This window comes from Lemur catta, chromosome 1 (assembly GCF_020740605.2).
Source record: "Lemur catta isolate mLemCat1 chromosome 1, mLemCat1.pri, whole genome shotgun sequence".
In the NCBI taxonomy this organism is placed as follows: Eukaryota; Metazoa; Chordata; class Mammalia; order Primates; family Lemuridae; genus Lemur; species Lemur catta.
The window spans coordinates 136434665-136460981 of NC_059128.1; the positions used below are offsets into that span (position 1 = coordinate 136434665).

Genomic DNA, 26317 nt, shown 5'->3' on the forward strand with positions numbered 1-26317 from the left:
TTAAATAAATTGTTACACCTATACAGTGGTACACTGCAGCCATAGAATGAATGTCATGTATCCATCCACATGTCCTGACATAGAAAGACCCCAAGATACAATGTTAAGAAAAAGTGACTGGATATGGTAGCTCACACCTATTATCCCAGCACATTGGGAGGCCAAAGTGGGAGGATCCTTTGAGCCCAGGAGTTCGAGACCAGCCTGGGCAACATAGTGAGACTTAGTCTCTACAAAAGGTTTCAAAATTAGCCAGGCCTGGTGGCACACACCAGTGGTCCCAGATACTCAGGAGGCTTAGGTGGGAGGATCCCTTGAGCCCAGGAGTTCGAGGCTACAGTGAGCTATGATGCCACTGCACTCCAGCCTGGGTGACAGAGTCAGACTTTGTCTCAATGAATAAATAAGTAAATAAATAAGAAAAAGAATAAGTCATGGAACAGTGTAGTAAAATCTCATTCATGTTTCAAAAATTGTGTAAGTATTTGCATATAAGTGAGTATATCTACACATACATATGTTCATAAATGTTTACCCAAAAACATTTGGAGGAATACTACCAAACTATTAACTATGGTACCTCTGGAGAAAAGAGTGGAATAAGAAAAAGGGGTGATGAAGGAACATGTGCATTTATTTTATATGCATTTTTTAATTGTGACAAGTATGCATTATTTTTCTAATTGCAACTTAGAAAATCCAGAAGGAAATATCTTTTAAGATAAAAATGCACAACTATATATAAAGGAATAATTGTACACTAAGGTGTGACAATTCTGCTCTTTATTCTCTAACTAGATAAAGAAGTATAGAATGTGAAAGAAAAAAAGAGCATCACGGAACAAATTTGTAATTGAAGTGTAACCAAATATGTAGAGTAGAGGTTGCAATCTTCACAACTCACATTATCCATGGAGGAGAGGTCTCTGTTTCCATGGCAACATGCCTGCAGTAAAAAGAAAGCAGGAAAGAAATGCATTTGCTCAGGAAGCGCATGAAGTGTGTGCTAATTTACTGAGCCTCAAATTTACCTCTCATTGTTCACCCTCAGGGGGACTTTTTTTTTAATGCCCAATCACAAAATCCATCACTGACTTCGGATGGCAAAAGCCAAAATGAAATTTCTGCCGAGGTGGTCACCTTGTTCTAACTGCATCAGTGACAACATTTGCAGGGCAGCCAGTTCTGACTCTGGGAGTCCGGGCAGGCAGTAGAACAGCAGCACAATCTCTCGCTGCGTTTCCGGGCCAGTGGCACCCTGTTTTGCCTTGGTTGCACGCTTTTTCTTAATTGACAAATAATTGTACATATTCACGGGATACATAGTGATGTTTTGATACAACACATATAAAGTGTAGTTATCAGATCAGGATAATTAGCATATCCATCATCTCAAACATGTATCATTACTTTGGGTTGGCAACGTTCAATATCTTTCACCTCTCAAAATGCAGGCTTGGCTTTTAGAAAATTCTACATGGTTATTGTTTATATAAATTACCTAAAAGTCAGTATTTTCTCTATTAAAATGTAATCCTTAGTTGTGCCATCAGAAACAACCTTGGGACATTATTAACTGTCGTCTCAGTTGAGCTTGTGTCTTCCTTCCCTCTCTTGCAGACGTCTCGAGATCTGGCATGTTTTATACAGTTTGAAAATGTCAATATTTACTACGGGATTCAGTGTAAAATGAAATATAAAGCACCCACTGACTACTGCTTTGTCTTAAAGGTATGTTGTAAGAAATCCTTCATTTAGATTTGTAAGCAATTCGAGGTAATATTTTACTTTAAGGAAAAAATGTTAAATGCTATAGAGTTATCCACAAGTGTACCATAAAAAAATTTTTTTTAAACCAAAATATGAGCAGGGAAAACATTTCTATTAGTTTGGGTCATTTTTCCCCAATGCCTGTATCTGAGCCTAAAATTTTAATCTGTTGGGGTCTTCATCAGTTCTGAAAATAAAAGTTCCACATTTGGAACACATTAGTGTATAATTTTATTGATAAAACTGAGAAAAGTTCTCAGTTCTTTATTGATTGGACTCATTCCACTGTAAGAAGTTTTTAGAAATTGAAAACTTGCCAAGATTTTCTAGAAAAAAATATAGAAAATAGCAAAAGAAAAATCTTTTTAAAAAAGGTACTGGATTATGAAACTTTTTAAGGCATGTATTGTCAAAAGGCAATATGCATTGTCATGTGTTTGATATGGTTTATAGTTTTTAAGACTAGAATCTCAGATCAGTAGATGTGTTAGCAGAACCACAGATGTGATGTATTGAGGGTCTCTATGGCTACAGACCTCTGGGATTAGGACTATGATAAGTTTTTCTTTGTGTTTGTTCTAAGTCAAATCAATACTTAGGCCAAATCAATCATATTGAATAATTTTGACTCCTGCACAATTTTGTTACTTATTGTAATCATCAAATAATAATTGGTTGAAATTATCAGCTTCGTTGAGGCCTGGGGATACATTGTGTAGTTCTCACTCAGACATCCTAATTCTCTGTTTCATTATGAAGCATCCACGTTTAGTAATTTACACCATATTAGCTCAGCCAGCCTGACACTCCCCCTGTGGCTCTCTACCAAGGGCATTTTGCCCCCAGGGGACATCTGGGAAATGTCTAGAGATATTTTTGATTGTCATATCTTGGGGACACAGAGCGGGTGCTACTCTCTGGAGGGTAGAGGCCAGATGTGTTGCTCATCCCCAGCAGTGGACAAGACAAACTCAACACCAAAGAACTCTCTGGCCCCAGATGCCAACAGTGCTCCTGTTGAGAAAACTGCCCTCGACAAGAAGAGCCCAGATTAATGGCCACCGAGGAAAGGGAGAGGGCTGGATTCCTTCACTCATTCATTCATTCATTCATTCACTGAACACTTGTTGAATGATAACTGTCTTCTAGGCACTGTTCCAGGTGCTAGGAACATAGCAGTGAACAAAGCATACACGATGATCCCTGTCCTTGGGGAGTTTACATTCAACGTGAGGGAAATGTGACAAACGTGTAATGTAACGTTGGACAATAATAAGGCCAGAGGTCAGTATGAAGCGGGATAGTGGACAGAGCATCCCAGGGGCCGGGGCTTCTTTGGATGGGGTGGTCACAGAAAGGGTCTCCAAGGGAGTGACATTTGACAAAATATGTGAATGCAGTGAGGAAGCAAGAATTAGCTGGGGGAAGAATCTTCCGGGAACAAGAACAGTAAGTGCAAAGGTCCTGGAGTAGGAGGTTTGTTTGGTGAGAAGCAAGAGAGAGGTGAGGAGGATGCCCTGGCTGCTTCTGGTTCTTGCACCACCTTGTCTGTTCCTGGTGTAAGAAAGATAATAAGAATAATGGCAAACATTCACATAGCATTTAGTTTATAGATGTGGAATGTGTGCACAGACTCCCCAGCCAATAAGTGGTTGAGCCGGGTTGAGAACACAGGCAGTGTGACTCAGAGGCCATTCTCGGACGCTGGTCATTGGGCCACCACAGATCTGGACATGAAGCATCTTCTACCCGCCTGCTCCTCCAATGTTGCACTCTGCCCTTGAACCATGTCCCCATCTGCCCCTGTGGCCCTTGTTTGAGACATTACCAAAATGGAAGTTCTAATTTCCAGGTGGGCATTCCAGCACACTTCATCCCTGAAGCACTGGCCACACTTCTTAAACTGGGAGAAGGTGGTTTTAGAGAGAGTTTCTGAAGTGCTGGTCAGTAAACTGGCTGAATCAGTGTCATTGGAGACTTGTTAAAAATGCAGGTTCCCAGGCCCTGGACCACTGAATCAAAATGTTTAAGGAGGAGGCCCACGAATGTTTGTTTGTCCTGAATACAGTCAAGTTTTGCACTCAGAGTGTTAGAATGTGTCCTCACTGTAACCACCAGTAGCCAGGGCTTAGCTGGTGTTGAAATACCCTTCAGAGTGGGCAGGTGGGACAGAAGTCTAGCAGAAGGGAACAAAGGCCAAACCCCAGGGCTGGGGGCCGGGGGCCAGAGCAGGGATGGCTGTGAAGAGAAGGACAAGGTCTCAGATGAGAGGATGGCAGTTTAGACACAGTGAACGGGGCAGGGACTCAGTTTCTTGGACTGACGCACAAGTTTGGGAGCAGGTCGTAGAATCATGGCAGGAGCTGAACTACCTGACCTGAGACACAAGGCGATCCCGGGCTGCACCAAGAACAGCAATGCTGGGCCCCAGGGTATTGAACTAGAACTTCTAAACTCCCTCCTATCCAAGCCCTGTGTCTTTAGGAGAGAACTGAGGGCCTTCCCAAAGGGGAGAGAGGGCCCAGAGGTGGAGAAACTGGCAGGGCCGATGGCTCTGGAAACAGAACTCATGAGCAATGCTAGCAGAACATGCCTTTCTTTTTCCAAAACATTGGGAATTTTTATTAATTTGCTGAATAAAAGGGTCTGTTGTGGTTTGGAGAACCTAATTTGTTTATGAAACTTTCGGTCACTTATTTCCCTTTCTGTCCACTCTTTAAAAAAAAAAAACACACAAAAGCTGTTCATATTCAAATATTTCATTAGCATGAGCCAATTTCCCAAATGCAAAGAGTGAGTGTGTAGATTGCAGGAGGGATTCAGGATACCCGGAGGCATGCTAAGAGACTATGTGGTTCTGTGGACACGCACTGACTGTTAAGTCCAGGCCAGACTTTCTCATCAGTAGGAGCCTAATGAGTACAGCAGTCCATGCGGGATGCTGTCAGAAAGACCGGAGTTGGAGTGCTGGCCTTGTCACCTACTAACTAGGTGATTACTGAGGCTCTAAGCCTCATTGCCTCATCATCAAAGTGGAGATCAGAGTACCCAACCCTTCTTGTGAGGATTAAATAAAATATGCTGATAAAATCATTAGTGCAATGTCTAGAAACATAACAGCACTCAATAAGTGGTAGTTATTATGACTGCACTCTAGTATTAAGTACATATTTTTCTTATTAGCCAGTGGTTCTCAAACTTTAGTACACATCAGAATCACTTAGAGGATGGTTAAGACACAGATTGCTGGGCCCCCAGAGTTTCTGACTCAGTAAATGGGATCAGGCCCAGGAATTTGATGTTCTTTTCCTTTTTATTTAACTTTTTAAACTGACACACAGAAATTGTACACATTTATACAGTACAATGTGATATTTTGACACATGCATGGATTGTATGATGCTCAAATCATGGTAATTAGCATATCCATCACCTTCAATATTTCTCATTTCTTTGTGTTGGGGACATTCAAAGTCCTCTCTTCTACCTATTTGAAATACATAATACATTATTAATAACTGCAGTCACCCCACTGGCAACAGAGTACCAGAACTGACTCCTGACTGTAACATTGTACCCACTGGCCAACCTCTCGCATCTCCACCTTCCCCCCTGCTCTTCCCGGCCTCTGGTAACCACTGTTCTCCTCTCAGCTTCTAGGAGATCAGTTTTTTCAGCTTTCATATTCAAGTGAGATCATGTGATATTTGTCTTTCCATGCCTGCCTTATTTCACTCAACAGGATGTCTTCTAGGCTCATCCATATGGTGGCAAATGACAGGATTTCATCCTTTTTTATGGATGAATAATATTATGTGTGTACATGTACGACATTTTCTTTATCCATTCATCCATTGATGAGCATTTAGGTTGATTCTGTGTCTTAGCTGTTGTGAACAGTGCTGCATTAAACATGGGAGTGCAGGTGTCTCTTCAACATACTGATTTCCTTTCCTTTGGTTGTATACCCAGTAGTGGAATTGCTGGGTCAGATGGTACATCTGTTTTTAACTTTTTGAGGAACCTCCATGCTGTTTCCCATAACGGCTGTACTAATTTACATTTCCACCAACATGTAAGAGTTCCCCTTCCTCCACCAGCATTTGTTCCTCATGAGCATTTTTTAGTTTTTGTCTTTTTGACAGTAGCGATTCTAACTGGGATGAGGTGGTATCTCATTGTGGTTTTGCTTCGCATTTTCCTCATGGTTAGTGATATTGAGCATTTTTTAATATTTCTATTGGCCATTTGTGTGTCTCCTTTGGAGAAATGTCTATTCATGGTTTTTGCCCGTTTTTAAATCAGATTCTTTTTTTTTTGGTTTTGTAGTGTGTTTTGAAATCAAGTAGTATGATGCTTACAGATTTGTTCTTCTTACTCAAGATTGCTGTGTCCACTCAGGGTCTTTTATGGTTTCATATGAATTTTAAGATCTTTTTTTTCTATTCTATCAAGAATGACATTGGAATTTTGATAGAGATTGTATGAATCTATAGATCACTTTGGGTAATTTGGACATTTTAACAATATTAATTCTTGAATTTGTGAGCATGGGATATGCTCCCATTTGTTTCTGTCCTCTTCAATTTCTTTCATCAATGTTTGTAACTTTCATTGTAGAGATCTTTCACCTCCTTGGTTAAATTTATTTTTAGGGGATTTTTGTGGCTATTGTAAATGAGACTGCTTTCTTGATTTCTTTTTCAAACAGTTGGCTATTGGTGTACAGAAATGCTACTGATTTTTTTTTTTTATTTCAGCTCATCATGGGGGTACATAAGTTCAGGTCATATACATTGTCCATGTCCCGCCCATCCCCCCGAGTCAGAGTCCCAGGCGCGTCCATTCACTACTGATTTTTGTATATTGATTTTGTATCCTGCAACTTTATTGTATTTGTTTATTTGTTCTAACAGTTTTTTGGTGGCATCTTTGGGGTTTTATATATGTAAGATCGTGTTATCTGAAAACAGGGCCAGTTTGACTTCCTCCTTTCCAATTTGGATGCCTTTTACTTCTTTCTCTTGCCTAATTGCTCTGGCTAGGACTTCCAATTCTATGTTGTTGAACAGTAGTAATGAAAGTGGGCATCCTTGTCTTGATCTAGATATTGGAGAAAAATCTATTAACTTTTTCACATTCACTGTGATATCGGCTGTGGGTTTATCATATATGGACTTTATTATGTCGTGGTATATTTCTTCTACATCTAATTTGTTGAGAGTTTTTATCATGAAGTGATGTTGAATTTTGTCAAATGCTTTTTCAGCATCTATTAATATGATTGTTCAGTTTTTACCCTTTATTCTATTAATGTGATGTGTTACATTTATTGATTTACATATATTAAACCGTGCATCCTGGGATGAATCCCATTTGATCATGGCAAATGATCTTTTTAATGTATTGTTGAATTCTTATTGATAGTATTTTGTTGAGGATTTTTTCATCTATGTTCATATTGGTCTATAGTTGATCTCCTTTTTTTTTTTTTTTTTGGAGATAGGATTTCACTCTGTCACCCAGGCTAGAGTGCAGTGGTGTCATCATAGTTCACTGCAACCTCAAACTTCTAGACTCAAGTGATACTCCTGCCTCAGCCTCCCAAGTAGCTGGGACTACAGGTGCATGCCACCATGCCCAGCTAATTTTTCTATTTTTTTTTAGACACAGGGCCTCACTATGTTTTCCATGCTGGTCTCGAACTCCAGGCCTCAAGCAATCCTCCCACCTCGCCCTCCCAAAGTGCTAGGATTATAGGTGTGAGCCACCACGGCTGGCCTATAGTTTTCTTTATTTGATGTGTCCTTGTCTGGTTTTGGAATCAGAGTAATAAAATGAGTTTGGAAGAATTGCCTCCTTTTCAATATTTTAAAATAATTTGTGAAGAATTGGTATTAGTTATTCTGTAAATATTTTATAGAATTTAGCAGTGAAGCTGTCAGATCCTGGACTTTTCTTTTTATGGGAGACTTTTTATTACTGCTTCAATCTCATTATTCATTACTGGTCTGCTCCGGTTTTTCTGTTTCTTCTTTATTTAATGGTAGGTTGTATGTGTCTAGGAATTTACCCATTTTTTCTAGGTTTTCCATTTTGTTAGCATGTAATTGTTCATAGTACTTTCTTATGATCCTTTGTATTTATTTCTGTGATATCAGTTGTAATGTCTCCTTTTCATCTCTGATCTTATTTGAGTCTTATTTCCTTTTTTCTTAGACTGGCTAAAGATGTGTCAAGTTTTTTTTTTTTTAAACTCTTTTTTTCATTGATATTTGTAATGTTTGAGTCTCTATTTTATTTGTGCTTTAATCTTTATTATTTCTTTCCTTCTACTAATTTTGGGGTTAGTTTGTTCTTATTTTTCTAGTTCCTTGAGATGCATCGTTAGGTTGTTTGTTGGAGATCTTCTTTGTCTGGAAAAGTGTTTATCTCTTCTTCATATCTGAAGAATAGCTTTGCTGGGTAAAGTGTTCTTGGTCGCCAGTGTTTTTCCTTCAGCTTTCTAGAATATATCATCCTACTCCCTCTTGGCCTGCAAGTTTTCTGCTGCCAGGCATATTGGAATTCCCTTATGTGCTATGTGCTTCTATTCTCTTGCTGCTTTCAAGATGACCTCTTTGTCTTTGACCTTTGAGAGTTTGATTATAATCCGTCTTATTTGGGTTGAATCTGGTTGGTGACCTTTAACTTTCCTGTACGTGGATATTTGTATCTTTCTCCAGGTTTGGAAAGTTTTCTCTTATTATTTCTTTGAATAAGCTTGTTACCCTTTGTCATTCTCTGGTCTCTCTTCAATGCTAATGATATGTAGATTTGTTCTTTTGATGGTCTTATAATAAGTCTTATAATTTTTTCTTCATTCTTTTTCATCTTTTTCCCTTTTTCTCCTTTGACTATTTTTGAATAGCCTATCTTCAAGCTCACTCATTCTTTCTTCTGTTTGATCAATTCTGCTGTTGATATCTTCTATTGCATTTTCACTTCATTTACTGTACTTTTCAGCTCTAGGATTTCTGGGGATCAGGGGTTATTATTATTATTATTTCAATTTCTCTGTTGAATTTCTGATAGATTTCTGAATTGATTCTCTGTGCTTTCCTTAAGTTTGCTGAGTTTCTTAAAACAGCTATTTTGAAGCCTTTGTCTGCCAGATTGTCCATCTGCATGTATTTAGGGTCAATCACTGGCACCTCTTTTTGTCCATGTGATGAGACTATGTTTCCTAGGCTATTCTTATTCCTTATAGAAGTTCATCTCTGTCTTCAGATTGACAAATTAGGTATTTATTCTAGTCTTTGCTGTCTGGGTTTCCTTGTGACCTTTCTATTTCAGTGGACTTATTTAGAAATCCTGAGCACACTATTGTATTCCAATTCAGCACTAAAGGGTACCGTAAGCGCAGGTTAGACACAAGTCCTGCAAAGACTCTGCCAATAATGCAATGTCCAAACTGGATGGGCCTGTGAGAGATCCACAGAGGGACCCTGGGGCCATGTGGGAGAACCCACCAGGCCCTCAAGTCCAGAGGATTTGTGGACCATGGGACTCATAAACAGCCTATCTGGTACTGCATCTTAGCTGGCAGGGTTGGGGAGCCATGGCCAAGTTACGCAGGCTGGCTGCCAGTAGCCCCAACCCCTTTCTTTGTCCCTAGTTGGCCTCGGGTGGTTCAGCACCATCGGTACTCATGATGGTTCCCGTGGGCCAGTGCAGAAGCAAGTCTCCCACAGAGGCACCTGGGATGGTGGGGAAGCCAAGTGCTTCCAGTTTTTCCAGTGTAGAAACCATGAGTCTAGAGGGACTTTCCACAGTGTGGTGCCACAATCGCCTGGGGGAGGGGCAGTGCAATCACAGAGAACTGGTCTCCGTTCTGTTCAACCACAGTTTCACTCATCTTTGCAGTCCAAGGGGCTCCACAGTCTCACTCACGTGTTCAGGTTCCCTTAGCTCTTGTGAGGGTAATTTTGTGCATAGACAGTTGTTCAAATCGATGTCCCTGCAAGGGTAAGACAGCCAGGGAGATCTACTCTGCCATCTTGCTCTGCTCCTTCCTCAAATTTGCTTTTCTAACAAGTTCCCAGGTGATGCTGATGCTGTTGGTCTGGGGCCACATTCTGAGAAGACAATATAGACATCACCTGTCCCTAGAGAGATTTGCATACTCATGGGGACAAGTGTCAGAATCCAAAGAAAGTGTTTAATGCTCAAGAATCATTTCTTTCCTTGCACCCTCTTTTCTTGATGCACATTCCCCTTCTGAGCTTGGGGTGGAGCTGCTTCTTTGTGAATTCTTTCTCACACCATGCTGCAGCTTGATGTGATGTGGCAGTGGAAGTAAATACCTTCCAGAAATTTTGTCTTTATGGAGACATGTTAAGGAGTATCATGGAAGGAGCACGGGAATCCTGCCCCACCACTCACCTACTCCCTACCCTGTACCCTGCTTTATTTTTTTTCTTTTTTGTTCAGATTCCTGGCTTATGCAATCTGCTATATTTTCTTCATAGTATTTTTGACAATGTAAAATTATATTACTTAGTGTTTGAACTTTTATTGGCTTTCTCCCTTAGTAGAATACAAACACCCTGAGAGCAGGGGCTTTTTGTATTGTGTTCACTATTGTGTTCCAGAGACTGGGTAAGTATTGGACACATCGTATGGATGGATGGATGGATAGAAATGCACGTCCAGCCCCCTCCCCCACTGTGCTCTTCAAAACCTAGCTCATCATTAAAATAATATTTAATAGTAATAGCTGCCCTGCCATGTTACATGTACCCTATTGGGTCTTTTTTATACACATTATTTCATTTAATCTTTTCAATGACCCCCTCAAGGGAGGAGGCACTATCATCCCTATATTATAAGATGTGGAACCAGAAACTCCCAAAGGTTCATGAACTTGGCCAAGGCCACTCATGCTTATTAGATACGTAAGTGTGTTCTCTTATAAACAAACTCTCTTCACTTCCTGTCTGAAATTTCTTAGAGCTGGGGTTTAGGATCAAATTTCTCTTATTACTAGACCTTTCCACTAGCCTGCTCGAGATTTGATTGTTTCTGACCATGAAAACAGGGATGCTCTCTCAGGACATGAGCGCAGCACACAAAGGACATGTGGGTTTAGGGCCCACCCTAATCCAGGATGGCCTCGTCTTAACTTGATTACATCTGCAAAGACCCTATTTCCAAATAAGGTCACGTTCCTGGGTACCAGGGGTTAGGGCTTCTACATATCTTTGCGGGGGGGAGGACACAATTAAACCCATAACACCCACCTGCTCTACCAAGCTAGAAACAGAGAGATTGTCCTTTGAATTCCTTCCTGTTCCCATTTCTCATTCAGTCTCCAAGCAGGTTCTTTGGGTTTCCATCCATGCCTCTCATTCAGCCCTCCCACCGTCTGGTCCTAACCCTCTCGCCAGCTCCACCTCCCACATAGCCACCAGTCACTTCCTGTGTCACTGTGCTCTTTAAAAATATCTGACGCTCTCTACTGCCTAGAACTACAGTCCTCAACCCCGGGCCACAGACTGGTACTGGCCCACGGCCTGTTAGGAACCAGCTGCACAGCAGGAGGTGAGCAGTGGGCAGGCGAGTGAAGCTTCATCTGTATCTACAGCCACTCCCCCTCACTCGCATCACTGCCTGAGCTCCACCTCCTGTCAGATCAGCAGCATTAGATTCTCACAGGAGCACAGACCCTACTGTAAACTGCGCATGCTAAGGGTCTAGGTTGCAGCTTCTTATGAGAATCTAATGCCTGATGATCTGAGGTGGAGCTGAGGCAGTGATCCTAGTGCTGGGGAGCAGCTGCAAATACAGATTATCATTAGCAGAGAGGTTTGACTGCACAATAAATGTAATGCATTTGAATCATCCTGAAACCATTCCCTTCCCTCCGCCCCCAGCCCTGGTCCGTGGAAAAACTGTCTTCCATGAAACCGGTCCCTGGTGCCAAAAAGGCTGGGGACCACTGGCCTAGAGGACCACGTTCAGATTCTGGCTGGACACACTGCCTTTTACTCCAACCCCTCTCCAGCTAAATTTCCGCCTCTACTTCCCATGGTTCCCAGACTTCAGCCACACAGAATTTCTCCATAGTCCCCAAATGTATTACATCTGTTGCTTCTACAGAGCCTTTTTCAGCCCCTGTTTTCAAAGTTTTATTATGAAACTGACCACATCATGGGGAAATCACATATTTGTTTACATCTCCCCAGCAACACCCCCCAGCTGCCATTACCCAGCGGTGGCATGAGCTCTGTCTGACTCATCTTTACGTACCTAGAGACGAGTGTACTTCTTAGCACCCAGAGGTATTTGTTGAACAAATGGGGCCTTGGTTCTGTCACTTCCTTTGGCCTTGGACGAATTGCTTAACCTCCCTGACACTCGGTTTCCTCATTTTGTAAGTTTAGAGGATCTGTGAGATTCTTTAAGCAGTGACATTCTGCAGTTGCCCTGACCTTTGTGTGCTGCGCTCATGTCCTAAGAGAGCTTCTCTGTTTTTATGGTCAGGAACAATCAAATCAATTGCGGAAGAGTCTGGCCAGTAACACTGAACTAACATTTTCCTTAAACCTCTTTGCAAACAATTTTTCAGCAAAAGGCTTAGTTAGGGCTGGGCACGGTGGCTCACATCTGTAATCCGAGCACTCTGGGAGGCCGAGGCCGGCAGATTGTTTGAGCTCAGGAGTTCGAAACCAGCCTGAGCAAGAGCGAGACCCCACCTCTACTAAAAAATAGAAATAAATTAGCTGGACAACTAAAAATATACAGAAAAAATTAGCTGGGCATGGTGGCACATGCCTGTAGTCCCAGCTACTTGGGAGGCTGAGGCAGGAGGATGGCTCGAGGCCAGCAGTTTGAGGTTGCTGTGAGCTACGCTGACACCATGGCACTCACTCTAGCCAGGGTAACAGAGCGGGACTCTGCCTCAAAAAAAAAAAAAAAGGCTTAGTTAGGGAAGCCACAGGCAGGGTCTAAGACACAATGGAGAACAGGCCACAGCGACTTGCTGTATGATGTCCTGGATACCTTCATGGCACCCATGCAGTGTAAGGAGATCGGTGAGACTGGCCTATAGCAAAGTCTATACATCTGCCTCATCGTCAAGAGTTCTTGCCTCTGTTTCATATTCAAAAGTGTTTTATTTAAGGGAATGGCCATGTCTTACTATATTTGGATGAATAACAAACTTAAGGAATTGTTTATTTTGCTGCTTAAAAGGACACCTCTATGCAAACAGTTGCTTTGTGCATTTCGTGGCAAGCCAATGAGATTTATAGTTTACTCCTGGAAACTGGGCTCGCACCTGACATGCATCAAAACCAAACCAAAAAAAGTTAACATACTAAACTCAAGGTAACAATGCCAACCTTCTAAATGTCTCAGGGTAGGAAAAATGCTGCGTTTTAAGAAGAATTGTAAACATTAAATTGCTAAAGAGACTGACACTTGCCCCTCTTCCATGACAATGAGAACAAGAATGCTATGCAGGTTAGAGAGCTGTGTGTTCTGGTGCTGAAAGACAAGGGCATCGGTCTGGCTTTGCAGATTTTGTTGTCGAAGAGAATGCTGCAGGTATCGGTGGGATGTCACATTCCATCCCATAAGCTCTGCTTTGTGTATTTCTTGTCAATATGACCTTCAGGTTAATTGAAGCAACAAATCCTTTTTGCTATTGAGCCACATTACCTGAGTTGACAGAGATTTCCAATTTTAAGGGCCTCCAAAGAAGGTGATTATTGAAGTAACATTTGCAAGAGATAAATCTAACATTGAGAATTAATGAGGAAGCGTTGAACCGCAGTGACGGTGACGTGCGCGGCCGCCATTCGAAAGCGTTTTCTGCCACCTGCCGGCCGGATGGAAAACTGCAGCCGCGCTCAGAGGCCGGAGTTGGGTTGTCGCCCTCAGAGCAAGGAACCGGCTGCAGCTACACAAACAGGAACTGACCCGTCTTCAAATGCAAATCCTGAGGGCTGAAGGACCTAAATAAAGAAAACAGCCTATTTAAATATAAAAGTTGGCTGGGCGTGGTGGCTCACGCCTGTAATCCTAGCACTCTGAGAGGCCGAGGCGGGAGGATCGCTTGAACTCAGGAGTTCAAGACCAGCCTGAGCGAGAGCGAGACCCCGTCTCTACTAAAAATAGAAAGAAATCATATGGACAACTAAAAATATATATAGAAAAAAATAGGCGGGCATGGTGGTGCATGCCTGTGGTCCCAGCTACTCGGGAGGCTGAGGCAGTAGGATCACTTAAGCCCAGGAGTTTGAGGTTGCTGTGAGCTAGGCTGATGCCATGGCACTCACTCTAGCCCGGGCAACAGAGTGAGACTCTGTTTCAAAAAAAAAAGATAAAAGTATAAGAGTAGACTTTCCTCCATTGCCTCAAAAGGCCACGAAGAAGAATTCTCTATTACTTCTGAATTTTTTCTGTGGTATCTTTAAAATCTGGGATTTGGGCTTGATAATTTAAAATAAATATGGAAATTCTAGGTGAGAAGTCAAAAGACCCCCGAGCTTCTGGAGGTCATGGGGTAAGATGTATAGTAACCTCTCTGAGCCTCAGTTTTCTCATTTGTAAAACCGAAAATCACTGAACTCTCATCAAGCCCCTAGAGACTGTGAGGGTTTTGTCATCTTTCTGGGCAAAGACAGTGGCACAGGCTCCTGCTGGCCGGGTCGCCAGACAGACCAGGAGGGGAACCAGTGTAGACGCTGCCTCTCCAATTCCAACCGAAGTTTAAAGACTCGAGGCCCTTGGATGAGACCAACTTTGGAAACAGCCACTGTCCTGGAGGCCAGCGATCAGCAGTGGGGGGTGTTGGACACCTGCCCTCCCTGCCTGCCAGCTGAGGAGGGGACAGATGCTTCCAGCTCTTTCGGTTCCCATGTCGCCTTCAGCACCGTCAGAAATGTATGCTTACCCTAGCGGGATTGACAGACTCCTCTGAAGAACGGAGGGACAGGAAGGAAGAGGTAGTACCCCCGCACACAAACACAGGGATTGTGGGTGGTAATTATTTTTCTGTGTAATTAAGTTTACTAAAAGTTACAATGATCCACGAAAATCCACATGGCACGTATTGTAGAACCTGGATGTGGCCACCTGCCCCCCTCGCCTGACGGCTGCGAGACTTCCAGTGGAACAGGAAATGTCGTGCTTGTGTTATTTCCTTCCACAGTTGCTCTGACATCTGAACTGGAACACCTGCCATGCTTCTGGGCCGTGTGCTGAGTAGTGAATGTGACACACAGGGCTCCCAGCCTGATGGAGGACACAGGCTTTCAGAGACAGAAACAAAATGCAGGAATTATTAAGGGTGATGAGGATTAAGAAAGAGGAGTGCAGGGTGTCTCTCTTTCTCCTTTGTGCCTGTCCCTGTCATCGTTCTCTTCAACTGCGAGCTCCCGGAAGGGCTGCACAACCCTTGTTCAGCACCCAAAGCCACAGCTTGTGCCACTTGTACTAAGTGCAATAGACAGAAATGTCCCTTCCCCAGGCTGTGCATCCGGAGGCCACTGGCCCACTAGGACAGGAGACAGTAGTTAAGAAAGTTATCATTGCCAAACCCTGAGTCCTCAAAAGCAGAAATAACCCTACGACTAGATTGTGGAAGTTACAGAACTGCAATTCCTGTGGGCATTAATTCTGTCATGTAGGAATCAGCTCAGGTAAGCTCCGTTACCATCTGCCAAACGGAGAACAGCTCAGATCCCTCTTGGGGACAGAGACATGATAGAGGTGAAGGCTTTCAAAAGTTAAAAATGCAGACACAAAAATTATTGTTGATAATAGAATGAAAAGTGCTTATGATAAAATATAGGACAAATTTCTTAAATCCTTTCAAAATTTAATCATTTTGAAAAGCTTCCCTCTTCCTGACTGTAAAATCACAACCAGTAATTTTTGCCACCACCTCAGTAAATCACATATATTTAGTTTTTAAAATATATTTTCTGACAGGTGCTTTGAGCTCCTAATAAATGAAGTATTTATAAATGATCTTTGAACCTGCTTCTTTCTAGCATCCCCAAATCCAGAAGGAGTCCCAGTATATCAAGTACCTCTGCTGTGACGACGCAAGAACTCTCAACCAGTGGGTTATGGGCATTCGGATCGCCAAGGTGAGAGCATCCCGACGTCCCCCTGCCTTGAGTGTGCCAGCCACCCTCCCGACCTGGGCCCAGCTTTTGTGCCACTGGGAAGCGGTTAACCCACTCTTGGGTACAGCCACAGACATCATCTTGTTCATCTGCCCAGTGGGGTTTTTCAATAGCGGGAAGTATAGAAACAGGGACCTTTCCGGTGCTCTGAGAATCAGGGGTTGACTTTCACGTAAGACTTTTCAGATATTTACTCATGGAGATTATTGCAAGCTCAGAGTGCAGTTAAGAAACACAAGATCTTAGCGGGGCGTGGTGGCATGCACCTATAGTCACAGCTACGTGGGAGGCTGGGGCAGGAGGATTGCTTGAGCCCAGGAGTTTGAGGCTGCTGTGAGCTATGAGAACCCCTTCACTCCAGCCTGGGAGACAAAGCAAGACCTTGTCTCAGGGGGGAAAAAAGAAAAGAAAAGAAACAGAAAATAGAAGGTATGATACAATTAGGTAAAGACACATGTAATCAGAATTGTGTGGCTAAAGCACTCTAATGTGTGGGTAAAAGGATTAATGAAATCTGCTCATCTGGAAAACTATTGAACATGGGAAAAAACAATTTGTGGATATTTTTAATCGAAATACACCAAAGAACCAACTTGGTAGTCATGGAATATTCTTTTTTCTGAATGTGTATATTGCAGTCAAGTGCAGAATTTGGGATAAATGGATTCCTTTCTCTCCCCCATTGTGTCCCCTCTCTAGTATGGGAAGACACTCTATGACAACTACCAGCGGGCCATGGCGAGGGCTGGCCTTGCCTCTCGGTGGACAAACCTGGGGACTGTCAACGCAGTGACACCAGCCCAGCCTTGCACAGGTACCGAGCAGGAGCAATTCCAACGCGCACTCAAAGCTCAGCACTCGCGTTCAAAACGCATCCAATACTTTCTATAAAACAGAACCTTGTAGACACCATTCAGAACATGTTCCTCTTCTGACAGTCGGGCTGATCCCTCCCCCAGCCCCACTACACACACCCCATATCTGTTTTCTTATAAGTGACCTTTAACAAAGCATGGACCACTTTTTCCAGGATATGCTTGTGGCCAAGGTGCTGACCTCCCGTTTGGGAGGAGCCAAGGTGACTAGGGAAGGTGTTTCTCATAGAGCACAAATATTCTATTTGCCGAGGCTCAGCTAGTACCCAGAAGCCCTCCCACGCCAAGGGAGAGATCACACCCTGGTGTTCTGCCTCGGTGACACTGTGGCTAGAGCCCTGCACCCAGTCTTGGAGGCCACATTGTGAGGGTAGCGTAAGGGCAACTTGTCCTTGTGTTTTTAAAAAGGAGAACAGGATGCCAAGGGATGCAGCGGGGACTATTTCTGGTTCTTACAGCAGCCTTGCAAAGTATAGGTCATGATCCCCACCCCACAGCGGAGGGCACTGCAGGTGGGAGACGCTGGTATCTAGTACCTTCTACGTGGCCCAGCTGGGATTCACACAGATCATGTTTATGACAAATAGTAGTTGAAAGGATGGGAGCCATTTGTGGCAGAAGAGTTCTAATCATCGTTGTCCAGTGTTAACGGACGGTCTTGTCAAGGCCGGTATATGTGTTCTTTGCTGTTTCAAAGGGTAAAACTGGCTTGAGAGTGTGGAAATTGCAATGAGGTACATTTGACCCAACATGTAAAGATACTTTCATTAAGGTGCCCTCCTTGGGCCTCTTGGCCAGGGGCGCCAACAGGGAGGGCCTCAGGGACAGCACCCCTTTCCCGGGCAGCAGCAGCTCCTGTGCCCTGCTGCCGGCTGAGGTGCTGGACCTGGGTGGGGATGAGGACGACCTGGAGGTGTTCAGCGAGACAAAACACAACTAGGGAAGGTGACCAAGCAGTGTGGCCGGTTGAGATCGGGGCTGAGGAGGCATTCAGCACGGCTGGGATGGAGAAGGTGGTGGCCTTGGCCTGTGTGGTCAGAGCTGCGGGACAGTGGGGCGCGGATGCCCCAGCGATGGACATGAACTCCTTCAGCCCCATGATGCCAATGTCCCCATTGTCAATGACAAACCAAATCAAGTTTGAAGATGAGCCAAATTTAGAGGATCTCTTTATCATGGTTGTTGAACCCAAAAGCCGTGGGACTACCATGGACACTTTCATCACTTACAGGATGATCACTAAGACATCTCGTGGGGAATTGGACTCCAGGGAATTTGAAGTTAGGGGACGTTATGAAGATTTCCTTTGGTCAAAGGGACAGCTTGAAGACGCACACCCCACTCTGATGACTCTACCACCGCCAGGGAAGCTGACAGTAAGAGAAACGGTAGACGCTGTCATGAGGACTTCCTTGGGACATGCAGGGAGGCATTACAGAAATTTCTGAACTAAACTGCTGATCATCCAGCTTCAACATTTAGTGATGACTTCACAGTCTTTGTCACTGCACAAGCTCGGGAACTGTCGTCTCACAGGACTGCCGAGCGGGACGGGGCAAACAGAGCTGTTGCCTCCTCGATGAGAGGAGTTAAAAACCGCCCAGAGTTGTTCATGGAAATGAATGACTTTATTGAAATATTTAGCAAGAAAATAAGTTTGATAGATGAAATATCTCAGAGAATTTACAAGGAAGTCCGCCATCTTGGGGGGAAACGCCACTTGAAGTTCCTGAACTGTCAGGTTTCCCCTTCCCAAGACGTGGCCACTCTTTGGGACGAGGTGTTCTGGCGTCATCTGTAGCAGATCTCCCAGGACACCAGCCTCCTCTCCTAGCCTCCTTCTGGGACAGATACTCAAGTTCAAGTCCTACTCACTGACAAGGGAAATGTGCCCAGTTTCTTCCTCTGGGCTGTTTCTAGAAATCAGCATATGCCAAATCTCTTGTAAATCCAGCATTCCTAGGAGGACTTGCTGAAGGTCGTTAAAGGAATTTAATGAAGGTCATTAAGTGGTCTTGAACCAGTCTCTGTCTGCAGCCTCCACCCAGGACATCAAAATTAATTATGATTCATACCTTACAATTGGGTGCTTACTTCATAAATTCTGTGGGGAACTGATTTGACATCCCCTTTTGTGTAGACATAGTATCATGTCTAGAAAAGAAAAATTCAGAGTCATATGTATGATTCGTGTTTTGTTTTGTTTCCTTGACAACCTATTTTTCATAGACATCTAATTTTTTTTAAGACTCTGGATTGACGTTGACAGACACCGTCTGACCCAGGGAAAAACTGTAAGGTTCTAAGTTCCTTGATTTTGGGGAACTCGAAATCCTAAGTATAGTGCTTTTTTAAGTTCTCTGAGTCATTCTAGCAAATACACCTGAAGGGGTCCTAGGAACCCCTGAATTTGAAGAGGGCTGATAAGTAGTGTGGGTGGCCTGGGGACCCCACTTGTGGCAGGCTTCAGAAGTGGAGGCCAACTTATAGAGGTTGAGCCCTGGAATCTGCGGAGTCTGACACTAACTACAGGTGGTTAACATCGGAATTGAATGACAGTCCACCCACGTGGCGTGGAAACAGAGCACCCTCCCAGCCAGGCCTTGGCTCTGCCATGTTGTTGTGGAGTTGGCCATTCTATGAGAATGGTGATAGGACACCCACGGACCCCACGTCCGGCCACGGGCAGCCTGCCTGCGAATTTCCCAAGAGAAGGAGATACAGAAACAAGGAACCATGGCACATGAAATTCTAAGTGACGATTCGCGGGGCCGGTGGCCATAACTCCAACTCACGGCTCTCTGGTAGGACGGCCTAGAGTAACATGGCTTGAACTCAAAGCATGAAGTGGACAGCTCTGTCCCCAAGTCTCAGTTCTAACACCAGCCCCAGCCAGGTGCGGATATGACACCAGTGACTTCAAGAAAAGGAGGGAGGAAAGAAGAGAGAGAGGGAGAAGGGAAGGAAGAAGGAAGAAAGGAAAGGAAGGGAACCAGATGGCCGTTAAACTAGTAAATCTGGAGGGCGGGAAAGAGAGGGTGGGTGGCTTCTCGGGGTGAGCAGAGAGTTGGCGGGTCCCTTTCCCCCTGGAGGGCTCTACATAACAAGCCACCTGTTGATTCTACCAAAGACCTGTGGATGTCAACCATGACTGGGCCAGTTACACTGCCTGTCAACTCGTTTCTCTGGCTCCATGGTTCTCAACCAAGGGTGATTTTGTACCCCAGGGATATGTGGCAATGTCTGGGGATATGTTTGGTTGTCACACCGCAGGGGTGTCTAGTGTCACCTAGTGGGTAGAGGCTGGGAATGCTGCCTCTCCTATGGGGCACAGGACGGCCCCGCACAGCAAAGGATTGTCCAGGCCCATATCTTAATAATATTGAGAAAACCTGTTCCAATCAATGTAGTCTCCTAGTTTCAGATGTTTTTCACTCTCCTCAGACTTCCGATCCCTAACCCTATACCTTCAGCAGAAACAGATGGAATTGGGAAACAAGGAACTCCTTTAAGTTCTCATCACTAAACCAGCGACGTACCTGCACGTGCACCCATCCTAACCTGTGTCCCTCTGTCACCTCATAATGCTTCCACGCATGCTCCAGTCCCCTGCCCTGACACCCGCTGGTGTCCCCCACCCAGAGTTAGCACAGGCTCCACAGGTGCAGGGCATAGTCCAAGGCTGTCCTGACTCCAGATGCCAGCCACGCTTTGGGGGTCCCCAGGCCACCCCGACTTCTGACCTACTGACTATAAATTTGGGAGTTCCCTTAGCAGACAATAAATTAACCCATGTTCTTGCTGCTACAGAGTCTTATTTAGCACAAATTCTTAGGTTCTGCCACAGCTGCAAGCCCTACAGAGAACACTATGCTGAGATTTTAAAATAAACATGCTGGGAGGCCTCCCTGCTTATTAATAAAACACTTCAATGGGCTTCTAAAGGGGAAACAGACCCTCAATTCAAGTTTTCTTTTCATTTATGCCTTAGAATTTATTGCCATGTGCACCTGCTGTGTGGGATTTCAAACTCTAAAGAGCCGCATCAGTGACTGGCTGGGAAGCAAGTAAAGATGAGCTTGGAAGGGACTGACGTTTATTCTTCTCAGTTATACATGTATATGGACACATAAGATGACCATCATTGCATCTTAGTGGTGAAGAAATGATGCCATCTTTTAAAATCCAGTTCTTGGCCAGGCACGGTGGCTCACGCCTATAATTCTGACACTTTGAGAGGCCAAGGTGGGAGGATCACTTGAGGTCATGAGTTTGAGTCCAGCCTGAGCAAGAGCAAAACGCCTGTCTACTAAAAATAGAAAAATTAGCCGGGCATGGTGGCACACACCTGTAGTCCCAGCTACTCAGGAGGCTGAGGCAGGAGGATCGCTCGAGCCCAGGAGTTTGAGGTTGCAGTGAGCTATGATGATGCCACTGCACTGTAGCCTGGGCAACAGAGCAAGACCTCATCTTGAAGAAAAAAAAAATTCAGTTCTTGCCAAATACTGTTATTGAAACCTCCCTGTCTCCACCTGAATTCATGGCACAAAATCAGCAGGGCTCTTGGGAAGTCTTTAAGGGGCCTACGTCCATCCAAGGAGCCCAGGACAAATCCAACCGTATGTCCTTCCAGCACCCCCTCCCCTCAAAATACAGTTAAGGTGAACTTCAAGAATAGTCTTGGGGGAAAAAACGTTCCTTGGGGTCAGAGGAGTTATTGGCTGACTGCACTTGCTTGAACCTCAAGCTGTTTGGGGCACTAGTCAGGGAGCCCCTTTTTCACCCCTAAGAACCACTCCCCTGAGTCAGTTCCCAGCAGAGTGGACCTTAGGAACCTCACAGGATGGATCCCAACAAGAACTCAGCTGAGGGGCGCCATGGCGTTCACACTCTGTCCCCTCGGGACATGCTGTGAAATCATTTGGTAGCGACTAGAGGTCCCGTCTGTCTGATGCCTTCTTAGTGTTAGTTAGCAACTTTTCTCAGGGAATCTAGAATCCCTCTTGGCCCACCTCCTCCCCTTCCTCTTCTCCTGCCTTCCCTTCTCTCCGCAGTTGAACTAGAGTCCAGGAGAAACGTCAGAAGTAGGGAAGGTCGCTGGCTGTGGGACCACAAACCACATGGGATTGGTGCATTCTGCTAGGATTCCCCAGACTGCAGAAGACACGAGGCGGCGTTGTTCTATTATGTATCCAAAGTGTATAACAAGACGTAATTTGTTCTAGATAAATGGCGATTTTCTTTCTTTCCTAATAGGGAACAGCCATGGAGGTTTTTCCAGTACTTATAAAATGACTTCAGCAAATAGCTTTAGTCAAGACTCTTTTAAATTTATAAATGGACACAAGCATCTTTTTCTTTTTATTCTGAAATAATTTCAAACATACAGAAAAGTTGCAAGAATAGTGCAAAGAACTCCCATGTATCCTTAACCCAGATCGCCAATAATGACCATTTTGCCACATCTCTTTGTCATTTTCTCTCTCCACACTCCTTTCTACATATGTGATCCATGTGCATATTTGTTTCTGGACCATTCGGGAGTAGATGGCATATGTCACTCTCCTTTGTCCCTTAAATCTCCAGTGTGTATTTATCGGAACTACAGTCTGTATTCTAGTTTTGCCAATCGTCTCAATGTTGCCCTTGAATGCAATGAATTCTTCCTGGCACAGCTTCAGTCCAAGATCGTGTGTTGCATTTAGTCCTCTTGTTTCTATAGTCTGCTGGCATCTGGAACAGTGCCTCAGCCTTTGTCTATGAAGACATTCGCCTTTTTTCACGAATAAGGGCCATTTATAGAATGTCCCTCAATTTGGATTCGTCTGATATTTCCTCCTAATTCTTCAGACTTTGGGCAGACGTGAGTGCTGCCGTGTCCTTCTCAGGGTCTCACAGTCGGAGACGTGCCATATCTATCTGCCTCTTATGGAAACACAAAGGATCTCTTTGCTGTCAAAGAACTGTTCCGCCAGCCCCGGGCCAATGTTCTCTTGCATTTTGACCACTTGGCAAAGGTGCTGTCCAACTTCTCTCCGGTGTAGATTTTTCATTTTATACTTAATCTATTAGTACACTTAGAGACAGTGTAACTATCCTATTACTCATCCAACTTTCCCTCTTCTTTCAAATCTCCTGAAGTCTTTCTCTGAGTTGAGTTGTTGTGGAGATCAATGGGTCTTTCAAATTATTGGAAAACTATTTGAAGAACTAAACAGTCAGTTCACAAATATTTGACAGAATAGCTGGTACTGAGCAGGGTTAAAGCCATCTCTGCATCCACAGGGTTAGGGGTGGAAGACCTCCTGGGCTGGGCTGGGTAGCAGTTCAGTCACAGGAGAAATGGGCCCAGTGCGTGGAGAGGTAACTGTCCTCTCTGGGACACTCCTCTAAGGAGCCAGAGAAATCAGTGTACAGCTTCTGCCATCTCACTCTCTCAAAACTGTAAACCCTCCAAGAATCACACTTTTGTAGAAAAAGGACAAATTAAAAAGTCAGGAAAATAAAATAAATGCATATCAGAATTTGGGGGGAAAAGAACACATCTAATTCCAGGGCATACTGGGATTGTGTGAATTTCTCCCAACTCTATTGTCTCTGTGCCCAAAGTACTTTTAGTTGAGGATTATGTTCAAAAGTTGTTCCTGTACTCAGCATGGTATGAAGCCAGATAAATGCATTTCAGGTAAATCAACAACAGGAATTTTGTTTAAAAAAATAGGTTTTTAAGGCTTATTCTCCAATTACCAAAAAGTTTTTAAAAGCAGAACATACTATTCTCTCTAGGGTCGCAGCTAATCCCGATCTTCCTCTGTAGGTTTTATCGAATATAGTAGTCACCTTCCTGAATCTTTTGCTGAATCTCATATAAAGTTTGGCCATAGAACCTCAGATTTTTCATAACCTCTCGTGTACCACACCATGCCCATGAATCCCTTTCTTTTGCTACAGACACAGAAACTACTTTGTATCTGCAGATTCATTTGCAAGAATGTCGAAAATGATCTACTCACTCTTTTCTCGCTTCTTCGCTCTCAGGACTCAAAACAGGCGCCGCCCAGCCCAACGGGCGGGTCCCACAGGCTGTCCCCTCTGCCAGTGCTGCGCTTGAGGAGGCCCAGAGACAGGCCGAAACTGCCAAGGTAGGGCCACAGAGTGGCTGACACAGACTCTATCAAACTGTCACCTGTAAACCCGTGTCTAAACCTTTAGCATTGTTCCAACAACTGCTCTTTTAAAAAAGAAAATATGGGCCGGGCGAGGTGGCTCACGCCTGTAATCCTAGCACTCTGGGAGGCCAAGGCGGGAGGATCGCTCGAGGTCAGGAGTTCGAGACCAGCCTGAGCAAGAGCAAGACCCCGTCTCTACTAAAAATAGAAAGAAATTAACCGGACAACTAAAAATACATAGAAAAATTAGCCGGGCATGGTGGTGCATGCCTGTAGTCCCAGCTACTTGGGAGACTGAGGCAGGAGGATCGCTTGAGCCCTGGAGTTTGAGGTTGCTGTGAGCTAGGCTGACGCCACGCACTCTAGCCCGGGCTACAGAGTGAGACTCTGTCTCGAAAAATAAAATAAAAAAGAAAATATGGTTCCAGCGATGAGAAATCACTACAATTTCATGTATGAAGTTGTTTTATGTTTTTATCTTAAAGTTACATACACTAGAATCAAAAGTTATCAAGGTTACATTTGTTATTGAAAAAAATAAGAAAGTTAAAACCAACTATTAGCACACTGCTTAGGGAAAACGTAAGGATTTCTTTTAAAGCCTGGCGGCATTTAACTACTTTTACTTTCAGCAAAGCGATTTTCTTGGTTTAGTCGAGTGATTTCAGCCCCCCCCCCCCCCCCCCCCGAAAGCGACACACCTGAGTTTTAAGCCCTGGGGGTTTTTACATTTTTTTTTTTTTTCTGACTATATCAGAGCAACCAGTTAGTTGAAAGGCTCACTGGGCCCCCAGAGCGGATTCGAAGCCGGCTGAAAGGCTGCACTCGAAAATGTGCATTTTAGGTTTCCCCGCCATACGGTTCCCCAGGACCGGGACGGCGGGTCGGGGGGTGGGGAGGGGCAGACGGAGCGACCTCGCGTGTCAGTGGCGATGCCACGTCCGCGGGGGCCGTCCCGCCCCGTGCAGTGACCGCCTTGTCGCCCCGCTGCAGGAGGAGAGGCCGGCCCCGGGTGACCGCCGCGGGCCGGGGGCGCCCCGGGCCCACCCGCTCCCCAAGGCCAGCCTGCCCCCGCCCCCGCCCGTGCGACGGTCCTCGGACACCGGCTGCAGCCCCGTCCCGCCCCGCCAGGCCAGGGGCGGCGGGGACTTCCCCGCCCCGCCCGACGACTTCCTGCCGCCGCCGCCGCCGCCGCCGCCGGGGGACGCCGAGCTGCCGCCCCCGCCCCCCGAGCTCGCCGACTCGCCCCCCGACTTCGTGCCGCCGCCGCCGCCCGTGTTCGCCGGGGACCCGGGCTCCGCGCTGCCGCCGCCCCCGCCGCCGCCGCCCTCGCTCTGCCCGGAGTCCCCACGGCCGTCCCCCGCGGTCGCCAAGAGGCCACCCATGCCCCCCAAGAGGCACGACAACCCGGGACTCCCCGCCGGGGGAGGGAGCGGGGAGCAAGATTTCATGTCAGACCTCATGAAAGCTCTGCAGAAGAAGAGGGGCAACATGTCCTAAGGGACGTCCAGGGATGTCCGCGTGGCATAGGGACAGTCATCTCTCACCTCAAGTGCAGGTTCTGGTACATTACTGGCGTGACATCTTGTTCATTCTAGATAAACGTTGGAAGTTTTCAGACTAGAAATGATGTGAAACTTTTCGCTGTTGTGCTCAGGTAGAACACACGTTCATGACCATTCACCTAACACAGAATTTAGACTATCCGCCTAAATGTACATATCTGTCCTATATTGTCCCCTCCACGTTTAGGTTCATTTATTTTATTATGTTCAGAAGCATCAAATTAATAAAAAAATCTTTCCTGAAGCCAGTGTTTCTAGAAATGTCATTGGATAAATTGAGTGCAACATCAAACCACTTTAAGAGGATTTTGAGGAATTTTACAGTTAAATGAGGCAAAAATCAAAGACAGAGCCATGAAAATAAAACAAAGAAAATCTAAAAGGCCTCTCCAAAGCCAGTGAGAAGGAGAAGTGATACGGAGTAACAAGAACCCAGGATAAATTGGGCATTGGGATTGTCTCTGAGCAAAAACATTACAGGTTGAAGAACATATATGCTTGCCTTTTCCTGTCCCTACGTTTTAATTTATGGGACATATATAGCATTGTGATAATAGAGAATCCAAAAACTATCTCAATAACTATTTTTTGAAATTACTATATTATTCAACCATTAAAAAAGCAAAATAAAACAGCCTGTGTGCAGGATCGCAATCAGTCAAGCAAGCGATCGCAAAGAAACTGAATATACTCTGCCTGTCATGTTTTCCCTTTTTCCTCTTTCAATTTTCTGAAAGTTCTGAAGGTCACAGAGACAG

The 26317-nt window shown here is 44.7% G+C and overlaps 1 protein-coding gene and 1 pseudogene across 3 annotated transcripts in view; both read left to right on the top strand.

Moving 5' to 3' along the window:
• Positions 1-26317, top strand: part of LOC123626234 (amyloid beta precursor protein binding family B member 1 interacting protein) — a 154788-nt gene that overhangs the window by 72667 nt on the left and 55804 nt on the right. The window contains exons 10-14 of one of the 3 annotated variants that reach the window (XM_045535135.1): positions 1621-1731; positions 15813-15911; positions 16650-16764; positions 23864-23967; positions 24988-25585. In XM_045535135.1, coding sequence (XP_045391091.1) covers positions 1621-1731; positions 15813-15911; positions 16650-16764; positions 23864-23967; positions 24988-25494 — 936 coding nt within the window. In that variant the 3' untranslated portion in view covers positions 25495-25585. Of the gene's footprint in view, positions 1-1620; positions 1732-15812; positions 15912-16649; positions 16765-23863; positions 23968-24987; positions 25586-26317 lie in introns of those variants that run through there. The other 2 variants (XM_045535143.1, XM_045535150.1) reach the window with 2 other exon arrangements.
• Positions 16775-19044, top strand: LOC123626289 (annotated as a pseudogene).